The sequence below is a fragment of the Heterodontus francisci genome, chromosome 36 (assembly GCF_036365525.1).
Source record: "Heterodontus francisci isolate sHetFra1 chromosome 36, sHetFra1.hap1, whole genome shotgun sequence".
NCBI classification, from domain to species: domain Eukaryota; kingdom Metazoa; phylum Chordata; class Chondrichthyes; order Heterodontiformes; family Heterodontidae; genus Heterodontus; species Heterodontus francisci.
Genome location: NC_090406.1, coordinates 27,496,131 through 27,521,376, shown reverse-complemented (window position 1 = coordinate 27,521,376; position 25,246 = coordinate 27,496,131). Strand labels below are relative to the sequence as shown.

General features: G+C 43.2%; 1 protein-coding gene across 1 annotated transcript in view; it reads right to left on the bottom strand.

Annotated features, from left to right (window-relative positions):
* Positions 1-15,549: 15,549 nt before the first annotated feature.
* The window catches only part of LOC137351384 (mucin-16-like), a 59,358-nt gene continuing 49,661 nt past the window's right edge, over positions 15,550-25,246 (bottom strand). The window contains exons 27-28 of the mRNA XM_068015826.1: positions 18,829-18,941; positions 15,550-16,576 (exon numbers count right to left, since the gene is read on the bottom strand). Of these exons, the coding sequence (XP_067871927.1) occupies positions 16,484-16,576; positions 18,829-18,941 (206 nt within the window). The 3' untranslated portion in view covers positions 15,550-16,483. The remainder of the gene's footprint in view (positions 16,577-18,828; positions 18,942-25,246) is intronic.

Here is a 25,246-nt window from a genome sequence, read left to right as displayed (position 1 = left end):
CCAATTTAGTAAATATTCACTGCACTGCCTCCAATGCAAGTATATCCTTTCTTAACTGTGGAGACTAAAACTGCACACAGTATTCCAGGTGGTAGTCTCACCAAAACCCTATACAATTTTAGTAAGACTTGTTTATTCTGGTACTCTAAACCCCTTGCAATAAAGGCCAACATGCCATTTGCCTTCCTAATAGCCTGCTGCATCTGCATGTTAAGCATTCCTTGTATGAGTATCCCCAAGTCTCTCTGAACATCAACACTTACCAGTTCCACACCTTTTAAAAAATATTCTGCTTTTCTATTTTTATGACCAAAGTGAACAACTTCACACTTCCCTACATTTTACTCCATTTGCCATCTTGTTGCCCACTCTTAAGCTGTCTCTATCTCTTTGCAGCCTCTCTGTCCTCCCTGCAGCCTACCTTTCCACCGAGCTTCATATCATCAGTAGACTTAGATACATTACTCTCTGTCACTGCATCCAAGTCATTCATATAGAGCGTAAGTAGCTGAGGCCCCAGCACTGATCCTTGCGGCACTCCACTATTCACTGTCTGCCAACTTGAAAATGCCCCATTTATGCTCACTCTCTGCTTCCTGTCTGTTAACCAATCCTCTATCCATGCTAATATATTACCCCCAACACCATGGGCCCTTATCTTGCCAATTAAACTTTTGTGTGGCACCTTATTGAATGCCTTTTGGAAATCCAGGTATACTAGATCTTTTTTTTTCTTTCTTTGGCCTCCTTGTCTCGAGAGACAATGGGTAAGCGCCTCGAGGTGGTCAGTGGTTTGTGAAGCAGCGCCTGGAGTGGCTATAAAGGCCAATTCTAGAGTGACAGACTCTTCCACAGGCACTACAGATACAATTGGTTGTCAGGGCTGTTACACAGTTGGCTCTCTCCTTGCGCTTCTGTCTTTTTTCCTGCCAACTTCTGAGTCTCTTCGACTCGCCACTCTTTAGCCCCGCCTTTATGGCTGTCCGCCAGCTCTCGCGATCACTGGCAACTGACTCCCATGACTTGTGGTCAATGTCACAGGACTTCATGTCACGTTTGCAGACGTCTTTAAAGTGGAGACATAGATGGCCGGTGGGTCTGATACCAATGACGAGCTCACTGTGTAATGTGTCCTTGGGGATCCTGCCATCTTCCATGCGGCTCACATGGCCAAGCCATCTCAAGTGCCGTTGGCTCAGTAGGGTGTATATGCTAAGAATGTTGGCTGCCTCGAGGACGTCTTCATTGGAGATACGGTCCTGCCACCTAATGCCAAGGATTCTCCGGAGGCAGCGAAGATGGAATGAGTTGAGACGTAGCTCTTGGCTGACATACGTTGTCCAGGCCTCGCTGCCGTGAGCAAGGTACTGAGGACACAGGCTTGAAACACTTGGACATTTGTGTTCCGTGTCAGTGTGCCATTTTCCCACACCCTCTTGGCTGGTCTGGACATGGCAGCGGACGCCTTTCCCATGCGCTTGTTGATTTCTGCATCGAGAAACAGGTTACTGGTGATAGTTGAGCGAAGAAGGATCCGAAGAAGGGTCACTGACCCGAAACGTTAACTCTGCTTCTCTTTTCACAGATGCTGCCAGACCTGCTGAGTGGTTCCAGCATTTCTTGTTTTTATGTCAATGATGGATCTCTCTGCTCGAAAGCCGCACTGTACCTCAGGGTAGACACGCTCAGCCATCCTCTGGAGTCTGTTTAAAATGACTCGAGCGAACACTTTCCCCACTATGCTGAGCGGGGAGATTCCACGGTAGTTGTGGCAGTCACCGCGGTCACCCTTGTTCTTATAGAGGGTGATGATATTGGCATCGTGCATGTCCTGTGGTACTGCTCCCTCATCCCAGCACAGGCAAAGCAGTTCATGGAGTGCTGAGAGTATAACTGACTCTTGATTATTTCAGGGGTAATGCTGTCCTTTCCCGGGGCTTTTCCACTGGTTGGAGAATCAATGGCATCACTGAGTTCCCATTTTGTTGGCTGTTCGTCCAGCTCATCCATGACTGGCAGAGACTGTGCTGCATTGTGCTGGTATCAGTGACAACATTTTCCCAGTTCTAGGTAGTGCTCCACCCAGCGGTCCATTTGCTTGCGTTGGTCAGCCATCTACTAACCCCTTTATCCTACTAGTTCCATCCTCAAAAAACTCTAATAAATTTGTCAAACAGGATCTCCCTTTAGTAAAACCATGCTGACTTGTTCTAATCATACTATGCTTTTCCAAGTGCAATGTTAAGACTTCTTTAATAATAGTTTCCGGCATCTACCCAAAGACTGATGTTAGGCTAACTGACCTGTAGTTCCTTGTTTTCTCTCTACCCCCTTTCTTGAAAAGCGGTGTAACATTTGCCAACTTCCAATATGACGGGACCATTCCTGAATCTAAGGAATTCTGGAAAATCATAGCTAACACATCCACTATCTCTGCAGCTATCTCTTTTTAGAACCCTAGGGTATAGGCCATCCAAGGACTTGTCAGATTTTAGTCCCTCAAATTTCTCCAATACTTATTCTTGTTTCATATCAATTTCCTCACTCTTCTTAGCCCCTAGATTTTGCCTATTTCTGGTATGGAACTTGTGTCTTCTACTGTGAAGACAGACACAGTATATTTGTTCAATGCCTCTGCCATTTCTTCATTCCCCATGAAGGGCCGAATGGCCTACTCCTGCTCCTATTTTCTATTCCTCCTGTCTCTGCCTCTAAGAGACCAACGGCTACTTTAGCTACTCTCTTTTTTATGTACTTATAAAAGCCCTTACAATCTGTTTTTATATTGCTGGCCAGTTTACTCTCATGTTCTAATTTTTCCCTTTTTATCTACCCTTTGGTGGCCCTTTGCTGGTTTGTAAAACACTCCCAATCCTTAGACTTGCTACTATTTTTTGCAATCCTTGCGGCATTCCACTATTCACTGCCTGCCAACTTGAAAATGCCCCATTTATGCCCACTCTCTGCTTCGTGTCTGTTAACCAATCCTCTATCCACGCTACTCTGCTACTCCCAGTCTAATACTCTCTTTAACTTCCTGTGTGAGCCACGGATGGGTCTTTCTTGATGAGTTTTTGTTTTGGAATGGAATATACTTTTGTGGAACCCTTTGAATTGAACCCAGAATGTATGCCTTCCAGTCAGCAGTCACCAGAGTGCAAAAGAAAGGTGCATTCTGATGGCACATAGAGGTGACCTCACCATGGGAGAGGGGTGTGCTCAGGTGCCTTGCTGAGCCATAAGCCTAGGTCAGAACCCTGTGTTGCTGGTCAGGAGGCTGGAGTGCAGACTGCAATATCATATGCAAATGAGAAGCTGCAAGTGGAGAGGGAGGGAGGGAGGCATTGTTCTAAGCACCGTTCTTCACCTTGCTGACCAAAAGGGAGTTGAACGTGCAGGTGAATGAGAGGGCACGCCTGGAAGGTTGGCTGCCACAGCTCACCGTACTGACACAATTCTAGGAGTAGGCCCTTGGTGTGGTCAAAGTGTCCAGCTTAAGGGACGCTGGGGACAGAGAAGTGGGAGTCCATCACAGATAACATGAAGGCATCCCAATATCTCAAGGTTCAGGGCATGCATGGCAATGTTCCCCATGCAACCAGCTGTCAATGCATAAGCTGACATCTCAGCATTTTAAGCAGCAGTAACATCTGTTGATCTCTCATTGCCATCTTCTCATGTCACCCACAGAGCCAGCTGCAGACGGGCAGGAGTCCACACTCAGAGAACAAGTTCTCAAGGAGTAACTCACCTCCTGAATCCGCAAAGCCTGTCCACTGCCTACAAAGCACAAATCTGGAGTGTGATAGACTATTCTCCAGTAGTCTGAATAAGTGCAGCTCCAACAACACTCAAAAATCTTAAAGCCATCCAGGAAAAAGAAGCCCTCTTAATTGGAACCCCATCCATCACCTTAAACATTCATTGCCTCAACCACTGGCGCAGTATGGCTACAGTATGTACCACCTACAAGATGCACTACAGCAAGTCAGCAAGGCTTCTTCGACAGCAGCTCCCGAACCCATAACCTGTAGCACCTAGAACGACAAGGGCAGCAGGCACATGGGCGCACCACTGCCTCCAAGTCTGTCTCCAAGTCACACACCATCTTGTCTTGGCAGTATATTGCTGTTACTTCATGGTTGGTAGGCCAAAATCACAGAAACACAGGATTGTTACAGTGCAGAAGGAGGCCATTCAGCCCATTGTGTCTTCACTGGCACTCCGAGTGAGCAATTCACTTAGTGCCATTCCCCCGCCTTCTCCCCATAACCCGGTATATTCTTCCTTTTCAAGCAACTATCTAATTCCCTTTTGAATACCCGTGATTGAACCTGCCTCCAATGCACTCTCTGGCAGCACATTCCCGATCTTAACCACTCGCGTGAAAAGGTTTTTTCTCATGTCGCCATTGCATCTTTCATTAATTACCTTAAATCTGTGCCCTCTCTTTCTTGATCGTTTCATGAGTGGGAACAGCTTCTTCCTATCTACTCTGTCCTGACCCCTCATGATTTTGAATACCTCTATCAAATCTCCTATAGCCTTCTCTTCTCCAAGAGAAAGAGTCCCAACTTCTCCAATTTATTTTCGTTAATGAAGTTCCTCATCCCTGGAACCATTCTCATGAATGTTTTCTGCACTTTCTCCAATGCCTTCACATCTTTCCTTAAATGTGGCACCCAGAACTGGATGCAATACTCCAACTGTGGCCGAAATAATGTCTTATACAAGTTCAACGTAACCTCCTTGCTCTTGTACTCTATGCCCCTATTAATAAAGCCCAGGATACTGTATGCTTTATTGACCACTCTCTCAACCTGTCCTGCCACCTCCAATGACTTATGCACATATACATCCAGGTCCCTCTGTTCCTGCACCCCCTTTATAGTTGTATCCTTTATTTTATATTGTCTCTCCCTGTTCTTCCTACCAAAATTAATCACTTCATATTTCTCTGCATTGAACATCATCTGCCACTTGTCTGCTCATTCCATCAGCTTGTCTATGTCCTTTTGAAGTTCTGTACTATCCTTCTCACAGTTCACAATGCTTCCAAGTTTCATATCATCCACAAATTTTGAAATTGTGCCCTGTACACCAAGGTCTAAGTCATTAATATATATCATGAAGAGCAGGAGTCCCAGGGGCTCAGGCTAATGCCCTCGGGACATGGGTTCAAATTCCTCCATGGCAGCTGGTGGAATTTAAATTCAGTTAATTAATAAAAATCTGGAATTGAAAGCCATTCTCAGTAATGGTGCCATGAAACTTTCATCGATTGTCATAAGAACCCATCTGGTTCACTAATATTCCTTTAGGGAAGGAACGCTGCCGTCCTTACCTCATCTGACCTGCATATGACTCTAGATCCATAGTAATGCCCTCTGAAATGGCCTAGCAAGCCATTCAGTTCAAGAACAATTAGGGATGAGCAACAAATGCTGGCCTTTCCAGCGACGCCCTCATCCCATGAAAGAATTAAAAAAAACTCCCCCTGCCCATCACTAAAATGTCCCCACCTGTAGTCTGTTTTCTGTGTGCAACACTGCTCTCATTCATTTCACCTCACCCAAACCAGTTCCAAACTTACAAAAACATTCTTCTCACGCAAAGTACTTTGAATCCGACAGCCTTTTTATTTCTGACCCTCCTTATGATTCATGTGTTTACAGATTGCGGCTTTCCCTAAAGGCATTCTTAATTGTAATCTGATTCCTATAATTGTTACCTGAAGGCTAGGAACATGTGAGGTGCATGGCTGATGAATATAACACTGAGTATCTTGGAATTGACCTGGTCTATATATCATGGCAGCTGAGTCCTGGAATGGCCCGTCTCCAGGCTGTGTCTTTGGTGCTGCTGCATATACAGCCAGGCCGTGCCTTCTTGTGACCACTTATACATACTTGTGAGGGTCTGGCTGGGGAGTTTGCGTGTGCTACTATCCTGAACGACAACAGATTCCTGGCATGATTCAGCCACTGCCTGTCACTGATTCGCAAGGGACTGATTTAATGTTTGCAATCAGATCTTGAAAGCACCAAAGGGTGTTTGTCTTTTGCAAGCAGTCACTCATGGCCTCAAAGACAGCAGTCTGCATATCTATTGACAGATCTTTGTGTGAATCTGAGTTCTTTTTGCCTTCAGTCTGGTTCAGTAAATATACTGAGTCGGATGTGTAGGTAAAATCAATTACTTTATTTGCGCAGTCGCCAGCGGACTTACTCTGAGAACAGCGGCACTGACTCCACCAGAGTCTGTCGGGTCCCCCCCCCCAGAGTAAGTAAAGTTTGTGATACAGGTACCACTGTTTATACATTAAGATTCATGCTCCACCTCCTTGTTTAACCAATCAATGCGATACAATTCGACTTCACCCATGTGGTGACAGGAGTCCATTTGTTCCAAACCAGAGGGAGTCACACAATCAGGCCATAAAGAACAGATGTCCTGGCAATTACCAGTGTCGGCTAGTCTTTACAGTCTCACACGCTCTGCCTTTACTTTTAACTATTTCATTGTGATTTCTGCCACTTAAAATCAAAGCTCAGCAAAGCTACTATTCCTAACTTGGCTATATTTCCCATTAAGCATAGTTCCATGCCTTTCTGCTCACTTCCACATTTGAACCATTGTGGCGATAGAATCTTCTGCAGATCTGTCTGGGGTTGCCTGATAATCCAGGCTGTGAGGTGCAGGGCTGTAAAGCAGTGGCCTACTCTGTTATTTCTGCTAATCTGCTGCATGTGCTAGGAAAGAAAATGTCATGTGGATAAGAACCACACTAATCTCTCACTCCACAGTTCCCTCTAAACAAAATTTTGATTGGCCAGAGGCTGTGTCCACTTAACAAGAATTCATCTTAGTGGCATTCAAAAGCATCATAAATACAACTGCATCACATACAGTGTGTGTGCTGCATCTGTATGTCAAATGCTGAATGTATTTGAAAAAAGCTTTAGATTTTTGTTTTAACTAAATTGGTGACCAAATAGTTATAACAGTTGAAATAGTTGGTTACAGTCAATATCAGGATGAATGAGATGGATGGCATGGTAGCAACATGGCAGAAATGGGTATTCAGTCATAAGGCAAACTTTAGCTGATACTGGCTAATATGTGAATCAATACTCAGTTGAGAAATGTATGTGTGGTTGCTACATCAGAAGATTATTATTAGAGCATGAGACACAGCATATTGTTGATGGACATATTGAATATTGAGTAGGAAAGCCTGACTGTGTTGATGGCAGGATTTTTTTTTGTTACATAGCTGAAATGGTATCAATGAAATTATAGTGTAAAGATAGTACAGATGACCTGTATAAATGTTTTGTGTGCCTTACGCAACCAATGATAAACATCCACAAATCTATGTGGTGTGTTTTATACAGATGGCAATACCAAATTCAGTAGCACCCAGTCTTAGCTATGACAAACTCAATTATTTTATTATTCCTTTTATTCCTATGCAACAGCTGTAAACCAAAATCCTTTTTTCCCTGTTAACCATTTTTTAAAATGTATGTGTGTGTGCATGAGGGCTAGGGAAATAAGAAGCTTTTTATATATATAGATTTACCTCATTAGTGGTTAAGACTTATTATTTTTTCTAATAAATAGTTAATATTGTCATTCTTTAAAGAAACCTGGTTGTTGTGCTTTATTCTGGGGGACAATTAAAGTGTCTAATTGGCTATTCTTTGGTAGGTGGGAAATTTATTGATCTGCTGTGACCTGTGGAGAAGTGGGACTGAATTAACAGTGCATTTCTCCCACCTTGGTCGTAACATTCCATAGACTCAACTTTTCCCCATTTCTTTTAATACTTTTGGATAACAAAAATCTATCAATCCCAAGTTTAAAATTTACAATTGATCTAGCATCAATTGCTTTTTGCAGAAGAGTTCCAAACATCTACCACACTTTATGTGTAGAAGTGTTTCCTAATTTCACTCCTGACCGATCTGGCTCTAATTTTTAAACTATGCCCTTTATTCCAAGACTCCCCAACCAGCAGAAATAGTTTCTCTCTACCCTATCCATCCCCCTTAATATTGTGAAAACTTCATTCAAATCACTCCTTAACCTTTTAAATTCTTAGGAATATAACCCCACTTTGTAATTTAAACCTAGGTATGCCGGTGTTATTCTGGTAAATTTATGCTGCACTTCCTCCAAAGTCAATATATCCTTTGTAACGTGTGGTACACAGAACTGCTCAGTACTCCAGGTGTGGCCTAACTAGAGCTTTGTATAACTGAAGCATGACCTGTACTCAGTGGTAATCTATTCCTCTAGATATAAAGGTCAGTATTCCATTTACCTTTTCATTATTTTCTGTACCTGTTCATGACCTTTTAATGAACTCTTTCGACATGCTCTGTTTCTGGCCTTTCATCATTCGGAAAGTGTACTTTATCTATTTTAGTTCCAAAGTGGATGACCTCACATTTGCCTACATTGCATTTTCCATAGTTTTTCCCATTCACTTAATCTATCAATATCTCTTTGTAATGTTACACTTCCATCTACACTGCTTACAATGCCACCTGTCATCAACACATTTGGCTATATGGCTTTCTAATTTATCATCGAGGTCATCAATAAATAAGATGAATAGTTGAGGCCCCATTATAAATCCTTGTGGGACACTACTAGCCACATCCTGCCAATTAGTGTACCTGCCTATTATCCCTAATCTCTGCCTCCTGCTGCTCAGCCAATTTCCTAACCAGGTCAATAATTTACTTGCAATTCCTTGGGCTTCAACTTTAGCTAACAGTCTCTTATAAGGAACTTTATCAAAATGCCTTCTGGAAGTCTGTAGACATTCCCCTGTCCACTGCTGTAGTCACCTTAAGATTCCTAAGACATGGCCTACCCTTTACAAATCCACACTTGTTCTCGCTGATCAGCTGAAAATTTTCAGGATGTTAATCTAGTAATTTCCCAACAACAGATGTTAGGCTAACATAGATCACTATTGGTTTCTCTTTCTCATTTTTCTTAAATAGCAGAGTGACATGCATTTTTTTCCAATCTAAAGAGCTGGTTCCCAAATTGAGAGAAATTTGGTGGATATTGTTAGGGCATGAACAATGTTCGCACCTACTTCCTTTAAAACTCTGGGATGGAAACTATCTGATCCCTGGGATTTGACACCCTTCAGTGCCATTATTTTCTTCATTACAATTATTTTGCTTATGGAATTTTGGTGAGTCTCTGTCCCTGCTTTAATATTATTTTCCTTGGGATTTCTGGCAGGCTATCCTCTTCCTCTACTGTAAATGCTAAAGCAATTATTCAACGTGTCCACCATTTCCTTTATCAGTTTTCAAGAGACCCATATTGCTTCTGACTACCCTTTTTGTCCTAATACAATTGTAAAAGATTTTTGTTGATATTGATGTCCCTTGCAAGTTTCTTTTCATACTCCCTTTTGTAGCTCTCACTATCTGCTTTGACACTGTTTGCTGTTTTTTGTATCTTTCCTATTTGCCAGGACTTGTGCTGTGTTTTACAATTTTGTAAACGTTTTCTTTTAGTTGGATGCTGTCTCTTACCCCTTTAGCCATCCATGGCTTTTTTTTGGCAAGTAGAGCTCTTGCCCCTGAGGGTATAAACTGATCATATTAAATTCTTTTTTGAACTCCTCCCACTGATCTTTTGTCATTTTACCCATTAACAGATTTGTCCAGTTTACTGTGGGCAGTCGCTCTCATTGCATTGAAGTCAGCCTTACCTAAATCTAGAATCTTAGTATAAAAACAGAAAATGCTGGTGTGTGACCCAAATAAGCATGGTTTATACAAATGCATGCTGCATAAGCAACAAATTGAATGAATTACAGGCACAAATTCAACTTGGAGGGTAGCCATTACTGATGCATAGCTGCAAGATGGTCAGGATTGGGAACTAAATATACCAGGTTATAAAGTCTATATGAAAGATAGGGAAAATGGTAGTAGGAAGAGTAGTTTTAGTAATGAAGGGCGAAATCTCTTCAATGGCAAGAAAGGATATAATGAGAGGTAAGCAGGCTGTGGGGACTTCATGGGTAAAATTAAGAAATAGAAAAGGATTTAAGACTGGTCGGAGATGTGAACAGGCCCCTTGGTAGCAGTTGTGAAGTAGTAGATTGCATAAATGCAGAGATTAGACAAGCATGTAGTAAAGGTAGATACATTTCAATGAGAAAGAAAAATTCCAAGGGTGGGACCTGCCATCCGTGGTTAACTAAAACAGTTAAAGATAGTATCAAACTTAAAGAAAAAGTATATAATTGCACAAAGATGGGAGGCAGGTCAGGAGATTGGACAGAATATAAAAAAAAGCAAAGAATGACTGAAAGATTGATAAGGAAGGTAAAATTAGAGTACGAGAAAAAGCTAGCTGGTAATATAAAGATAGTAAGAATTTCTATAGATATTTTAAAAAGAGTTAACAAAGTGAGCATTGGTCCGACAGAAAGTGAGTCTGGGAAATTAATAATGGATAATAAGGAGATGGCAGATCATTTCAACAGGTATTTTACATCGGTCTTCACTATTGAGGATACAAGTAACATCCCAGTATTAGCTAAAATAAAAGCAAAATACTGCAGATGCTGGAAATCTGAAATAAAAACAAGAAATGCTGGAAATACTCAGCAGGTCTGGCAGCATCTGTGGAGAGAGAAGCAGAGTTAACGTTTCAGGTCAGTGACCATCAGATATGGATACACAACATGCCCACGCTAGCATGCATATGCGATACACACATGCAAATAGGGACAGAAAAGAGTAGAGGAAAAATTAAAGTGGAAAGGTTTGAGGCAATATCTGAAGAGTTCTTGTTACGGTTCCCTGAGCTCACTGTAGAGTCCTTGATTGTAGTTAGGTCATTCTTTTCTTTGGGGCCCAGTATTCTTCTTAAACCTTGTTCACTGTAGGAGACATTTCTCTCTTGGGGTTCATGTGTCTTCAGTCGGTTTTTGGAGTTCCATGAGAAAAAGATGGGAGCAGACAGGAGAGGCTGTGGCGAACCAGCCAGGAGAGGTCTTTGCAATCCAGGAGCAAACAGCCTTCTGCAGACTCTCAGTTCAAAACTGTTTAATTCAGAAAAAAACCCAGACTGCCAAGCAGGTTAGTCATGTGACTAACTGGTTTGACCACATCTGTTTGTGAATTGTTTTGGAGCAGGGGATAGCTTCTTTGTTCCCAAACACAGTCTTTTAATATGCAGAAATGTCTTTCCAGCCAGGGGCCTGGCAACCCCTTGTCACAGGCCTTCTTCCCAGCAACAATTTGAAATTTAATGTCCATCTGGCAAAATTAATGTGCCTCATTCTTGGCAGGTGGGGGCCTGCATAGCTATAAACATTAAAATTATAAAAATGGCATGCAACACATTTAAGTCCATAAACTGGTACTAGCCTTGAACAGCTTCTTTTCAGTCTTTAAGAATATCAGCATTTCTCACCAGTTTGTGCACTGAACATTTTACATTATGAGGGAAATATAGGTTTAGAAATTTGGTCATGCAGCACGTGTTTTTAAGGCACTAAATGGCTTACTGCCCAATATGGCAGGCAAGAAACATGTGGATACTTCAGGCCAGAAGTGCATCCCATGCCACATTGTATAACTTAGATGCAATGGTGGCAGCAGTGCATGAGGGTTAAATTGGTTCATCCCCATAAACAGGCATGGGGATTGGAGTTGTAATTACATTTTGCTTTCTTATTGGTTTGTGTTGCTGGGTACTTTGCTAGTTTATATTTATGGGGGTTTTCTTCTAATACTTTCCTTTATTGGGTTGGATCTTGCTGCAGCAGGGCATCTTGCAGCGTTCCCGGTTACACTTTTCTGTGCATCCTTCAGCACAAAAATCTTTTGCACTGTATATTGGTGGAAATGCAAGCTGATAATAGTGTGGCAAGACCAAGTGGGCATCTGGCATCTCAGTGAATGATGTGGCCAACAGTGTAGCTCCTTAACCAATAAAGATATAAGGATTGAGAAACAGGAATAACTAAGACTGAGAAGGAGGATGAATTAGATTTGGTGAAATAGAGTCAAATCAGATACAGAAGGAGAAATAGAAAGAAGAAAAATTGAATTGAGAGTAAAAGAAGTAAGAAAAAATGTAATATTCAATATTTTTAATGTCTCTAACAATAATTAATTACATTTAAGAATAAGATTCAACTGTTTAAATTGTTCAATATCTGGGGCCAGAATGATTGATTGGCACTGTATTAACAATTATCATGTTATTAAAAGGTACTTTGGTTGTTAATTACCAGACATAACATTCTGTGGCAAGCTTCATGGGCAACTAATGTGCAAATCCAACAAATCCTGAAGGGGAAGTCTAAGGGTGAGCTGCCATTTGTGCAAACGAAACAGTGGTGCGGTGTAAATTGTCTAGCATGTTCTGGAGATTCACAACTCAAGTCTTCTTCCCCTGAACCTGTTGGTTGATTTGCACATTAATAAGAACACAAGAAATAGGAGCAGGAGTAGCCTGTATGACCACCTTGAGCCTGCTCTTCCATTCAATAAGGTAATGGCTGAACTTCTACATAAACTTGACTTTCCTGCCCTCTCCCCATATCTCTTGATTCCCTTAGTGCCCAAAAATCTATCTGTCTCAGTCTTGAATATTCTCTTCACCTAAGCATCCACAGCCCTCTGGGGTAAAAAATTCAAAGATATGGAATTACATTGGAGAGTTTCAATGGCATAAATGTTATGCAGACGCCGGGACTACTGATGCCGGGCCAGAAAGGTGAGGGGAACCCAGCTTCAGCCATTTGGGTGACCTCTGTCTGCATTTAATGGCGCTCAGTTAACTGCCTGGCACGAGGATTCCCCATCCCTTTAAGGATAGGGATCCTGCCTCCAACAGCTGCCAGCCAATCAGAGGGCCAGCAACTCAGCATATATTAAAGTTGGAAGCGGTGACCACTGCTGAGACTGAAGTAGGCCCGGAACCAGGAGCAGTGCTGGAGGCCCGGATTGCAGTTAAGTCGGGTGAGCTTCCTGGGGCTGGTCAGGCAGTTCCCAGTGAGGGGTGGCGGGGGGTTGATGGTTGTGTTTGTTGAGGGTGGGGGGAGAGGTATTGGGACCAGGGACCCGCTGTGGGCCACAAATTGCCAAAGCAGGAGTGGCCCCCTCTCCTCAGCCCACAGGCAGGCTGCCTGGTTGTACTGGGCGACCTCCTCACATGGCAGGGCACACACCAACTGTTGATAAAATACCAGCACTGGTGGGAAGAGGCATTTAAGTGTCCATTAATTGGTCACTTAAGGGACTCAATTGACCTCTAGGCAGGAAGGCCATACTTGACCTTCCCCACCCTGACAAAATTCAATGGCAACGGAAGTTGATGGGAAGTCCACCTCCCGCCTTTCCTTGCTATTTTATAGCCTCCCTCCACCAATCACCTCCCTGGCCATCCCTAGAGGGTTGATAAAATTCAACCCAGCAATTCCACATGATTGAAGCAAGGAAGATGAGCTATGAAGTGTCAACAAATGAGTACAAAAACTTTTGAAGCATTTTGTTCGCTACAGACACTACCCTGAGGCCATTTACAGATCCTTGTACATATTTCAGGACATGCTACAGGATATCTGTCTTTATTGCCTCTCTTTACAAAACACAATGTCACATTGTTGTACAATCTACTGCAAGTTGACGTGCAGGCAACTGGAACACTGATGACATTGTCTATCCACTTTGGTCATTCTTGGTCTTCCTCATGTTCTTGTTTCAAGGTTCTAAGATCTGTAATAATGGTTTTCTAGTTGCTTCTGTTCTTGAGCATTTCTGACACGAACCATTTTCTTGGATCTTCTGTATAATTTGATCAGTAAGTTTGCGGACGACACAAAGGTTGGTGGAGTTGCGGACAGTGATGAGGATTGTCAGAGGATACAGCAGGATATAGATCAGTTGGAGACTTGGGCAGAGAAATGGCAGATGGAGTTTAATCCGGACAAACGTGAGGTAATGCATTTTGGAAGGTCTCATGCGGGTGGGAAGTATACAGTAAATGGCAGAACCCTGAGGAGTATTGACAGGCAGAGAGATCTGGACGTACAGTTCCACAGGTCACTGAAAGTGGCAACGCAGGTGGATAAGGTAGTCAAGAAGGCATACGGCATGCTTGCCTTCATCGGTTGGGGCATAGAGTATAAAAATTGGCAAGTCATGCCGCAGCTGTACAGAACTTTAGTTAGGCCACACTTACAATATTGTGTGCAATTCTGGTCGCCACACTACCAGAAGGATGTGGAGGCTTTGGAGAGGGTACAGAAGAGGTTTACCAGGATGTTGCCTGGTCTGGAGGGCATTAGTTATGAGGAGAGGTTGGATAAACTCGGATTGTTTTCACTGGAACGACGGAGGTGGAGGGGCGACATGATAGAGGTTTACAAAGTTATAAGCGGTATGGACAAAGTGGATAGTCAGAAGCTTTTTCCCAGGGTGGAAGAGTCAGTTACTAGGGGACATAGGTTTAAGGTGAGAGGGGCAAAGTTTAGAGGGGATGTGTGAGGCAAGTTCTTTACACAGTGGGTGGTGAGTGCCTGGAACTTGTTGCCGGGGGAGGTGGTGGAAGCAGGTACCACAGAGACGTTTAAGAGGCATCTTGACAAATACATGAATAGGATGGGAATAGAGGGATACGGACCCCGGAAGTGCAGAAGGTTTTAGGTTAGGCAGGCATCAAGATCGGCGCAGGCTTGGAGGGCCGAATGGCCTGTTCCTGTGCTGTACTGTTCTTTGTTCTTGTTCTTTGTTCTTTTAAGCATTGTTTCTTGTCCAAGCCATGTTCTTACTATGACATTCTTTTTCTTTGATTTTAAATGCTCCACGTATCAGGGACTTACTCTTATTTTCTGTTTAAAAGACAAGAAAATATAGGCCCTATTCTCTCACTCGCAGCTGGGGCATGCATAGTTCCTTGGTGCAAAGTTTGGGAAAAAGGTGTGAAGATGTGTGCTGGGCTTCTGCTACCTTTGCGTTATCAGGAATTTCTGAGGTTTTCCTAGATAAGGGCAGATTGCTTGTGCCTGGAGCAGGCATAATGATTGTAATGGTATTTAAATAGCACTGGATTAACTGCATTTAGAGAAGTGCCCCAAAGAAGCAGATAGTCAGCCTTGCCCCCTTTCTGCTCAGATTAGAGGCAACTGGATTTCTGCCTACCCAAATCTCAGCAACAGCCCTTATCAGAGTTGAGCCTGCGCTGTGCGTTATCCTAAGGAGGAAAGTTGGGTTGCTATCTCTATTCTGAATACCATCAATTTTGATTGAAGAAAATGTGTAATACTAACATAGGTTACAATATTCAACTTTGCTGTTGAAAATTAAATACAAAATGAAAAATTATTACCATGAGTAGTTTATTCCTGGGTTTCATTAGATGAAAAGATTTACAAAAATAGACAGATTTGAAAATGTTCATCACATGAAAAAAAATTATCTAAATACTTAGATCTATTTCGAATGTCATCTAAATTATTTTAAATAGTTTTCTGTAATTATATAATGGAACTCTTCGATCACAACAGTAATAGTGATCACCAAAATTCATATCCTGAAGTTTGTGTTAAGATAATACAAATAAACATAACATTTGAGATAATACAGTAAAGATCTGACGTGACAATAAGTTACTGCCTTGCCCCCTTTCTGCTCAGATTAGAGGCAATCAAAAATTTCTTCAATCAAAAATGATTCACATGGGAAACATCAGTGACTCAGAAATACTCAACTGTTGGTAACTTCTGACATTTTTTTGACTTTAACACTTAAACATTCAAGTCTATTTAATCCTTCTACGTCATACTTCAGGTAAAATCCTAAAAGTATCCTTGAGGAATGTAGAACATCAGAAATGTATATTCTTTTCTTGGAATTTCATTAATAAAGAAATAATTATGCAATCACAACACTACAATAAAACACAGTAAAGGACCTGTTCTGCACTGGACAGTTATATACTTTATCACATTGAAATATCTAGGATGAGGCAATCTAACTACAGTGGGCAGATGTCCGTACAATTTTGATATCACTGAAACATTCACTCCCATCTCCAGCCATGATGTCAGTTTCAAAGGGTTCATCCTCCCCATCCCTTACCCAGCAAATTGCAATGCAGGACAAAAGGGGCAGAAACCCAATGTAAGCAGATGCACCTCTGCTTGAGCTATTGCACATAGAAGCTCTGAAAGCATCATAGGTTTACAGGCCAACGTGTCTTTGCATATCTGAATTCAGAGCATATGAAAAAAGTAAGATTTTACTACAGAGCATTTATTTCAGTTGCAAGAGAGTTCCAGGAAATAAATCAACAATTTTTAATTTTAGATTAGATCTGTTTAGCTACATAATTCTACTCATCTATCTCTACTTTGAACACTTTGTAATTTGCATGATTGCTATTTATTACTAATATGATTCTTTATTATGAATATTTCTTATCAGTAGAATTTCTGGTGCGGAAAGTAGAAGCCAGCAGGGTTTTGCATCATGTTGTAGAACCCATGATGCTTCCTTTTCAAACGTAATGCAATCTAAAAGATTAAAATGTTATTGGTTAGCAAACATTATCGTTATTTATTATGTAACATATATAACTATAAATAAAACATTATGGTCTGTTATATCATCCGAGTGTAACAATGTGCACAGGTGCCTCTCATTGTCAACTGAGTATGGCTCAGCTCTCCATTCAGTTTGCTTTGTGAAAGAAAGGTTACTGAATTCTGTTTCACAGGCTGCTCTTTTAAAATTGAATAGCAGAAGGGCCATTTACTGTGACACACAATCTTATGTGTTTTGCTGCTAGTGTCTTTGGAGCGGCATTAAAAGGCTCCCAAAACAGGAAAATCAGTGATCGCAGTCAAAGATTTAATGCTGCTCCAAAGTTTTAAAACAGTGTCCCTTGTTCTGGACTCACCCACAAGAGGAAAATCCTTTCCACATCCATCTTGTCAAGACTGTTCGGGATCTTATATACTTCAATCAAGTCTCCCTCACTCTTCTAAACTCCAGTGAAAACAAGCCGTCTGTCTAACCTTTCCTCATAAGAGAACCCGCTCATTCCAGGCATCAATCTAGTAAACCTCCTCTGAATTGCATCAAACGCATCACATCCTTTCCTAAATATGGAGACCAAAACTGCACACAGTATTCAAGATGTGGTCTCACCAATGCCCTGTATAACTAAAGCAAAACTTCCTTACTTTTATTTTCAATTCCACTTGTAATAAAGGATAGCATTCCATTAGCCTTCTTTATTACTTGCTGTACCTGCATACTAACATTTGTGACTCATGCACTAGAACACCTAGATCCCTCTGCACCTCAGAAATCTGCAGTCGTTCCCCGTTTAAGAAATACTCTGCTTTTTTATTCTTCCTGCCAAAGTGAACAACTGGATTTTCTGCTTGACCAACACTGGCTCCCTTGTGAAACTCCAGGCAGTGGGGGAAAAATATGCTTCCGGGATTTTCCGATGGAAGTGATCAAGAAATAGAATAAACCTGTTCTAAAACGGCTGAGAAAACTGAAACGATACACGTGACCTATATCCCCTGTTATTTATGTCATAGTAACACATGGCAGTCCTGGTATTTAGGGTTACTATTGGGATAGACAAACAATTTAAATGGCAGCTTTGCCTGTGCAATAACTGCATTGTTCAAAGTGAGATTTCTTTTTAATTTGGCCGCCGACTAGGCTAGGCTACGTTAGGTACTCAAGGCCTATTGCAGCCAAATGTGATGCCTGACCCAGGCAAATCAGCCAGTGAGCAATCATTGAGGCAGGTGGAAAACCCATGCCAAATATACGTTTAGTTTCTGCTGGAATGGAAAATCCTGCTCGTGTTCTGTCCAGCAAAATTGTTTATAACGAAGGTGACTCCTACAATTTCTACTGTGATTAACTGTGGCAGGAGAAAGAGAAAAAGTTAACATACTCAGAGCACAGGGAGGCCATTAATGGTTCCAATGGTGTGCAATAATCTCCAATCTAGTTACTGTATTTAGTGCTCATGGTACAGTCTCCTCTACATAGGAGAGGCCAGAGGAAGGTTAGGTGACTGTTTTAATGAACATCTTTATTTCTGCAAGTATGATTATGATCTCTGTGTAGCTCACTACTACAATTCCCCCTCCTAATCCCACTTTATCCTCTGAACTTTTGGCTCCTAATCTGTTCCAATTAAGTTCAGGAGCAGTATCCCATTTTTCTCCCGGGCAATTTGCAACTAATCTCTGGTCTAAATCTCTGGTTTACGGCACAGGCTTGGAGGGCCGAATGGCCTGTTCCTGTGCTGTACTGTTCTTTGTTCTAAATATTGACTTTTGTAACTTCAGACTGTCTCTATAACTACCAGTTTCTTTATCGTGGGAGGTGCTGATGGTATGATGGGGTCAGTTGTTGTCCCTCCTCCCTTATTTGCTTATCTTTCTTTCTAGTTCTGAAGGCTATACCTGGAACACTGACTGACTGGCTGACCTGCTCAGTGTTTCCAGTAATTTGTTTCATGTTAAGAGCATGTTTTTTTGAAAGACTCTACTTCTTCTTAAGAGGGAGTAATAGATTTTATTCTGCACTTAAAGTAAAATAACAATGATATCTATGTGCTGTTAAATTTTGGAGACAAATGATCCTTATGACTGATTTGACCAGTGATTTTCTATATCATGCCTATGTACTAGTCTTGCTCATACACTATGAATTATTTTCTATTATATGCTGTACAAGTTGAGCACTGCAATGAGACACTGCACAATATTGAAATATCGGATGTACGTACCAATAAACATAAGAGGAAGAGCAGAAATAGAACAAGAAGTATGCCTAGGACGATGAGTATGATTCCCCAATATGGTAGTTCTATTTTGCTAGTAGAGATGGGTGCTTTGGCTTCTGCATAAAATAATTACAAGATACAGGACAATTAATAGAGAAATGTAATTGAATAAAATCTTATCACCCCATCGATGCATAATAACTTCAGATTTCCAGCATCTGCAGTATTTTGCTTTTATTACAGCCTCACAACTTAAGTTCTTGTGCAGTTTTGAGCCCGGTTGGTTAATGATTTTGGAACTACATGGGGTAATTCTACAATCTTGCATTTCCAGTGGGGCCACTGCAGTTAAAGGGAACAGGAGTCAGAGATAGAGTTACAACACTGTCGTCCTTATTCTCTAAGCAAGGTTCCCCACTGGGAGTGTGGATTCATAGAATTATCCATTGTATAGCCTGATTGGAATGAGTTCAAATATACAGTATATCAGAAAAACGTTTGCTACTCAGAAAATAAAAGATGGCTTTGAAAGGTTCGTTCACTCTGTGACAGCGTGTGAAAAGTTAAATTCAACTTTTGCTGAATCCAAACTGAATTATCTGTGTTAGATTGTTTTGGTGGTCAGACTCAGTGCCATGAATCTAAATATGATAGCCTGGATAATACAATTCAAATAGTTGCAGACATTGCTATATCACAGATACTGTGTCAGACCAGTAGCTCTGTAGTAAAAGTACCACCTCTAACAGCACTGTGGATGCACCTACACCACACAGACGCAGAGGTTCAAGAAGGCGGCTCACCACAGCTTTCTCAAGGGCAGTTAGGAATTGAAAAGGCCCAGATGAGATGTATCCTAGGCTGTTATGCGAGGCAAGGGAGGAGATAGCAGGGGCTCTGACACAAATTTTCAAATCCTCTCTGGCCACAGGAGAGGTACCAGAGGATTAGAGGACAGCAAATGTGGTACCATTATTCAAGAAGGGTAGCAGTGATAAACCAGGTAATCACAGACCGGTGAGTCTAACATCAGTGGTAGGGAAACTATTGGAAAATATTCTGAGGGACAGGATTAATCTCCACTTGGAGAAGTCAGGATTAATCAGGGATAGTCAGCATGGCTTTGTCAGGGGGAGATCGTGTCTAACTAACTTGATTGAATTTTTCGAGGCAGTGACTAGATGTGTAAATGAGGGTAAAGCAGTTGCTGTAGTTTACCTGGACTTCAGTAGGCTTTTGATAAGGTCCCGCATGAGAGATTGGTTAAGAAGGTAAGAGCCCATGGGATCCAGGGCAATTTGGCAAATTGGATCCAAAATTGGCTAAGTGGCAGGAGGCAGAGGGTGATGGTCGAGGGTTGTTTTTGCAAGTGGAAGCCTGTGACCAGTGGTGTACCGCAGGGATCGGTGCTGGGACCCTTGCTTTTTGTAGTGTACATTAGTGATTTATACATGAATATCGGAGGTATGATTGGTAAGTTTGCAGATGACATGAAAATTGATGGTGTCGTAAGTAATCAGCAGGAAAGCCTTAGATTACAGGACGATATAGACGGGCTGGTAAGATAGGCAGAGCAGTGGCAAATGAAATTTATCCTGAGAAGTGTGAGGTGAGGCATTTTGGGAGGACTAACAAGGCAAGGGAATTTACAATGGATGGTAGGACCAGAGGAAGCACAGAGGGTCAGAGGGCTCTTGGTGTACTTGTCCATAGATCACTGAAGGCAGCAGCACAGGTAGATAAGGTAGTTAGGAAGGCATATGGGACACTTGCCTTTATTAGCCAAGGCATAGAATATAAGAGCAGGGAGGTTATGATGGAGCTGTATAAAACGCTAGTTAGGCCACAGCTGGAGTACTGTGCACAGTTCTAGTCACGACATATAGGAAGATTGCAATGGAGAGGGTGCAGAGGAAATACACCAGGATGTTGCCTGGGCTGGAGCATTTCAGCTATGAAGAGAGACTGAATAGGCTAGGGTTGTTTTCCTTAGAACAGAGAAGGCTGAGGGGGGACCTGATTGAGGTATACAAAATTATGAGGTGCATTGATAGGATAGATAGGAAGAAACTTTTTCCCTTTGTGGAGGGGTCAATAACCAGGGGGGCATAGATTTAAGGTAAGGAGCAGGAGGTTTAGAAGGGATTAGATGAAAAACTTGTTCACCCAGAGGGTGGTTGGAAACTGGAACACACTGCCTGAAGGGGTGGTAGATGCAGGAACCCTCACAACATTTAAGAAGTATTTAGATGAGTACTTGAAATGCCATAGCATACAAGGCTGCGGGCCAAGTGCTGGAAAATGGGATTAGAATAGATAGGTGCTTGGTGGCCGGCACAGACATGATGGGCTGAAGGGCCTGTTTCTGTGCTTTATAACCCTATGACTGGCCTTGCCAGTGATATTCACATCCAATGAACAAATAAAAAAAGCCAGCTGACTCAAGTTATACTGTCAGATGCTTATCACGTCTGCCCAGAGATAAAGGAACTCTAGGTATGAATGTAAAAAGGCTGTCCAAACTTTATGGGTCACATGAGGTCCATACAGCCTGTCAATAAAGTCATGAATCAATTGTCTTTTGGTAAATAAATGCAAATCATGATACCCAGATTGTTGGTAACTGCAGCTTGAGATAGAAACAACTTAATGCAACATTGATTGACACTTTACATGATGTGCAAGACTATTTGATATGTCTATAGGCAGTCTTGAAAATAAAATGGTTAGCACATGCCTGTAAGAATTGGAAACTTAGATTTTAAGGTGAACAGAAAGCTGGCGGGAACAGCTGCTTGGAATCAGCATTAAATATAATGAGGTGAGAAATTGGGACCGTTTTGGGGCATTATGCCTGCCCTTAGAGGTCCAACATGACCTCTGCAGCATGCATGCACACTGTTTCACCCTAATAGTGCGAGGAGCCAAATTGGTGAGGACTTTGGCACACGTGCAGTGAACGGCTGCCAGAAGTATGCAAAACAGGCAGATCATGGTGCATGATAATTTGATGCCAGCAGTACCATTTTGGAACTCCACTTTCCAGCTAACACCTCATTTAACCGCGCACAGCTGACCACACGTTCACCAACAGGAAGGACCCGCCCCCCACCCTCACAACCACCAGTGCAATTTAAAGAGATCAGCTGGTTAGTTGGTTAGTTTGAGGTTAGTTGCTGGTTGATTTCCTCTGGCTGTTGTTTCAATTCTACACATGTTTGGTGCTTTGTATAGTTGTTTAAAGTTGCAAATGTCTACAGGGAGTGGTGTAGTTGGCGCTGAAGGGGTTTTTGCTGAATTCAAGTCTTCTGCACAAGCCAGTTGCTCCCATACATGAATCCACTAGTGGACATTCCCCTTGGAAGACAGCATGACTGGGAGAGTGAACAGAGGACAAGCAGAGCAGAACAAGCTGTTGGAAGAGGGAGGAGGAGAAGAGGGAGGAGGCCTTTCAGCAAGAGGCCATATCTGCCCAGGGTGTTCAGGGAGCAATTCTCAGACCTGAACCTCAGCGAAGAACAATGTGTGAGATGTCTGCACTTCACTAAGGATGTCATCACTGAAAAATGGCAGCTGTTGCAGCAACAACTGCAACCTCACAGCAGGGTAAGAATCACATTGCCGATGACTGTGAAGGTGACTGTGGTGATGAACTTTTATGCATCTGGCTCCTTCCAGGCTGGAACTGGGAATATTTGCAACATCTTGTAGTTTACCATCCACCGTTGCGCAAGGGAGGCCACTGAGGCTCTCTACTCAATGAGAGCTAATTACATTTCAATCTCTCTTGTCAGGTGGAGCAAGCAAGTGGCTTCACTAGGATTGCAGGCTTCCCCACGGTGCAGGGTGCCATTGACTGCATGTATGTGGTTTTGCAGGCACTGAATATCGACTCTTCCCTATGCTGGAACTGAAAGGGACCCTCCCTCAGCGACAGCTGGTATGTGACCATAGGCAGTGAATCATGTGGATCAGTGCCCAGTATCTTGGCAGCAGTGATGATGCTGTCATTCCATGGCAGTTTGCTGTGCAATCTGCATTTGAGCCACCACGGCAAACTGAAGTGTGGCGACTTGGTGACATGGACCACCTACTGACCAAATGGCCAGCATGCATATGATGTAAACCGTGCTGCCACACAAAGGGCTGGATTTTGTGCTGGAGGCAGGGCTCCCGGCACTAGGCCGAAAAGGCGGGGAGAACCCCGCCTCTGTGTTTTTATGCCCTCCCGGAGCATTCCTTCGGTCTTATTGATACAAAATTTTAGGAGGCGGGATCCCCCTCCCTTTAAAGACTTTAAAGGGATGGGGATCCTGCCTCCAGGAGCTGCCGACCAATCAGAGGGCCAGCAGCTCAGCAGTATCGGTATCGCCACCGGGAACGGTGTCCATTGCCGGTACTGCAGAGGCCTTGGACCCAGGCCCAGTGGTGGAACCCCGGAATAGAGGTAGGTGAGCCGGGGGTCGCTGGGGTCAGTCCAGAAGGCCGCAGTGAGGGGACTGGGAGGGTGATGGTTGTTCAGTCCCGGGGGAGGAGGGTCCTGGCAGGGTAAAGTTCTTCCCGGTGGGGGTCCTCCGTGGGGCACAAATTGCTCACGGAGGAGGGACACACACCGCCCCACCCCCACAAGCCGGCAGGGAGGGCACCTAATTTTTTCAAGGTGTCCTCTCTGTGTAGCGGAGGACACCACCCCACCACCACCCCCAACCCCACCCCTGGGAAGATTCCAGCAGCGGCAGGAAGAGGCCCTTAATTTGCCATTAATAGGCTAGTTAAGGGCTTCAGTTGGTCTCTGGGTGGGAAGGCCATTGTCGGCCTATCCCACCCCCGGGAAATCGCTGGGTGACAGCCCCTCTGCCCCGCTGCCCGTCGCGATACTCCGTGCCCCACCCACCCCCCCCAACCGCCTCTGGTCCTGCCTCAGGGGGGACCCAGAAAATCCTGGCCAAAGTGTGATAGCTGAATGTGATCGTTGGCATGATGAAGCAACACGTCTGTTGCCTGGACTGCTTGGGAAGAGCCCATAGTACTCAGCAGAGTGGATGTCACAATTCATGGTTGTCTGCTGCATGCTGCACAACCTCACCATCATGAGGAGACAGTCCTTGCCACCAGCTATCTGCTGAGCAGTTGAGGAGCAGGAGGATGAGGAGAAGGAGGCAGAGGAAAACAAAGAAAGACTTGTATTTATATAGTACCTTTCACCAGAAGTCTCAAAGCACTTGACAGTCACTGTTGTAATGTAAGAAATGTGGTAGCCAATTTACACGCAGCAAGCTCCCACAGACAACAATGTGATAAAGGCCAGCTAATCTGTTTTATGATGCTGACTGAAGGATTATATATTGGCCAGGACACCAGGAAGAACTCCTCTGCTCTTGCACAAAATAGTGCCATGGGATTTTTTATGTCCACCTGAGGAAGCAGAAGGGGGCTCGGTTTAATGACTCAACTGAAAGACGGCACCTCTGGCAGTGCAGCACTCCCTCAGTACTGCACTGGAGTATTGGCCTAGATTTGGAAGGGATGAGGTAATCTATACAGCCGCTTTTTGGCTGGACTGTCCATGAAGAACTCATCCGCATGTGATACTAGTAACCGCAACCCCATTCATCAACAGTCCTACACCTTTATCTTGTCTCTGCTATTGATCAAAGTGTCTGTTTGGCCACAATGCAAAAATAAAAGCCATCTCAAAATTAAAACCAAATGAAATCATGTCCTATTACGTACAAAAGTCAATAAATTAACCTTGCGCACTCCCTTGGTGCTTGTCTTCCATATCCCTATGCTTGTCTTAGTACTCCTACACAGTGCTACCCCAGTGGCTGCTGCATGGCTGATGGACAGCTGCTGACTTTCAGCAGGGAAGACTGCAGATGGCCTTGACAGATGACCTTGAGTAGCTCTGAGCCTAGAAGGTCCTGCTTCAGACTGTGCCTTCTCATTCTGGGTTGCAGCAGTCTGGGTTGACTGGCTGGCTACAGCAAGGACAGAGTGACAGGTTTTGGACAAAAATTGCAGTCATCTTGAGTTAGGGCAGCAGGTTTGTGCTCTATGGAGTGACTGCCACTACCCCAGGATGACGCCTCAGCAATCCTAGTAATCTGTTGGAGGATAGGTTGCTGAATTGCTGTGACACCCTGCAAGTCCTTTTGGACATTGCAATCCACAGTCATGATGGCAGTAGTCTGAGCTTGCACAGAAGCAAGCTGAGTTTGCATGATAGTAGTCTGAGCTTTCACTCAGACATTGGGTGGCTGCTGCTTGTGCTGCAATGGAAGCTGCGACATTGGTCATCAGACATTGCATCATGGTTGGGTCCCCAAGTGTGCAAACGGAGTGGCCACCACTTCCATGCTGGAAAGAATGGGCTTCAAGCTCTGCGCAAAGCCTTGTGCCAGGTTGGTGCCAGACTCCT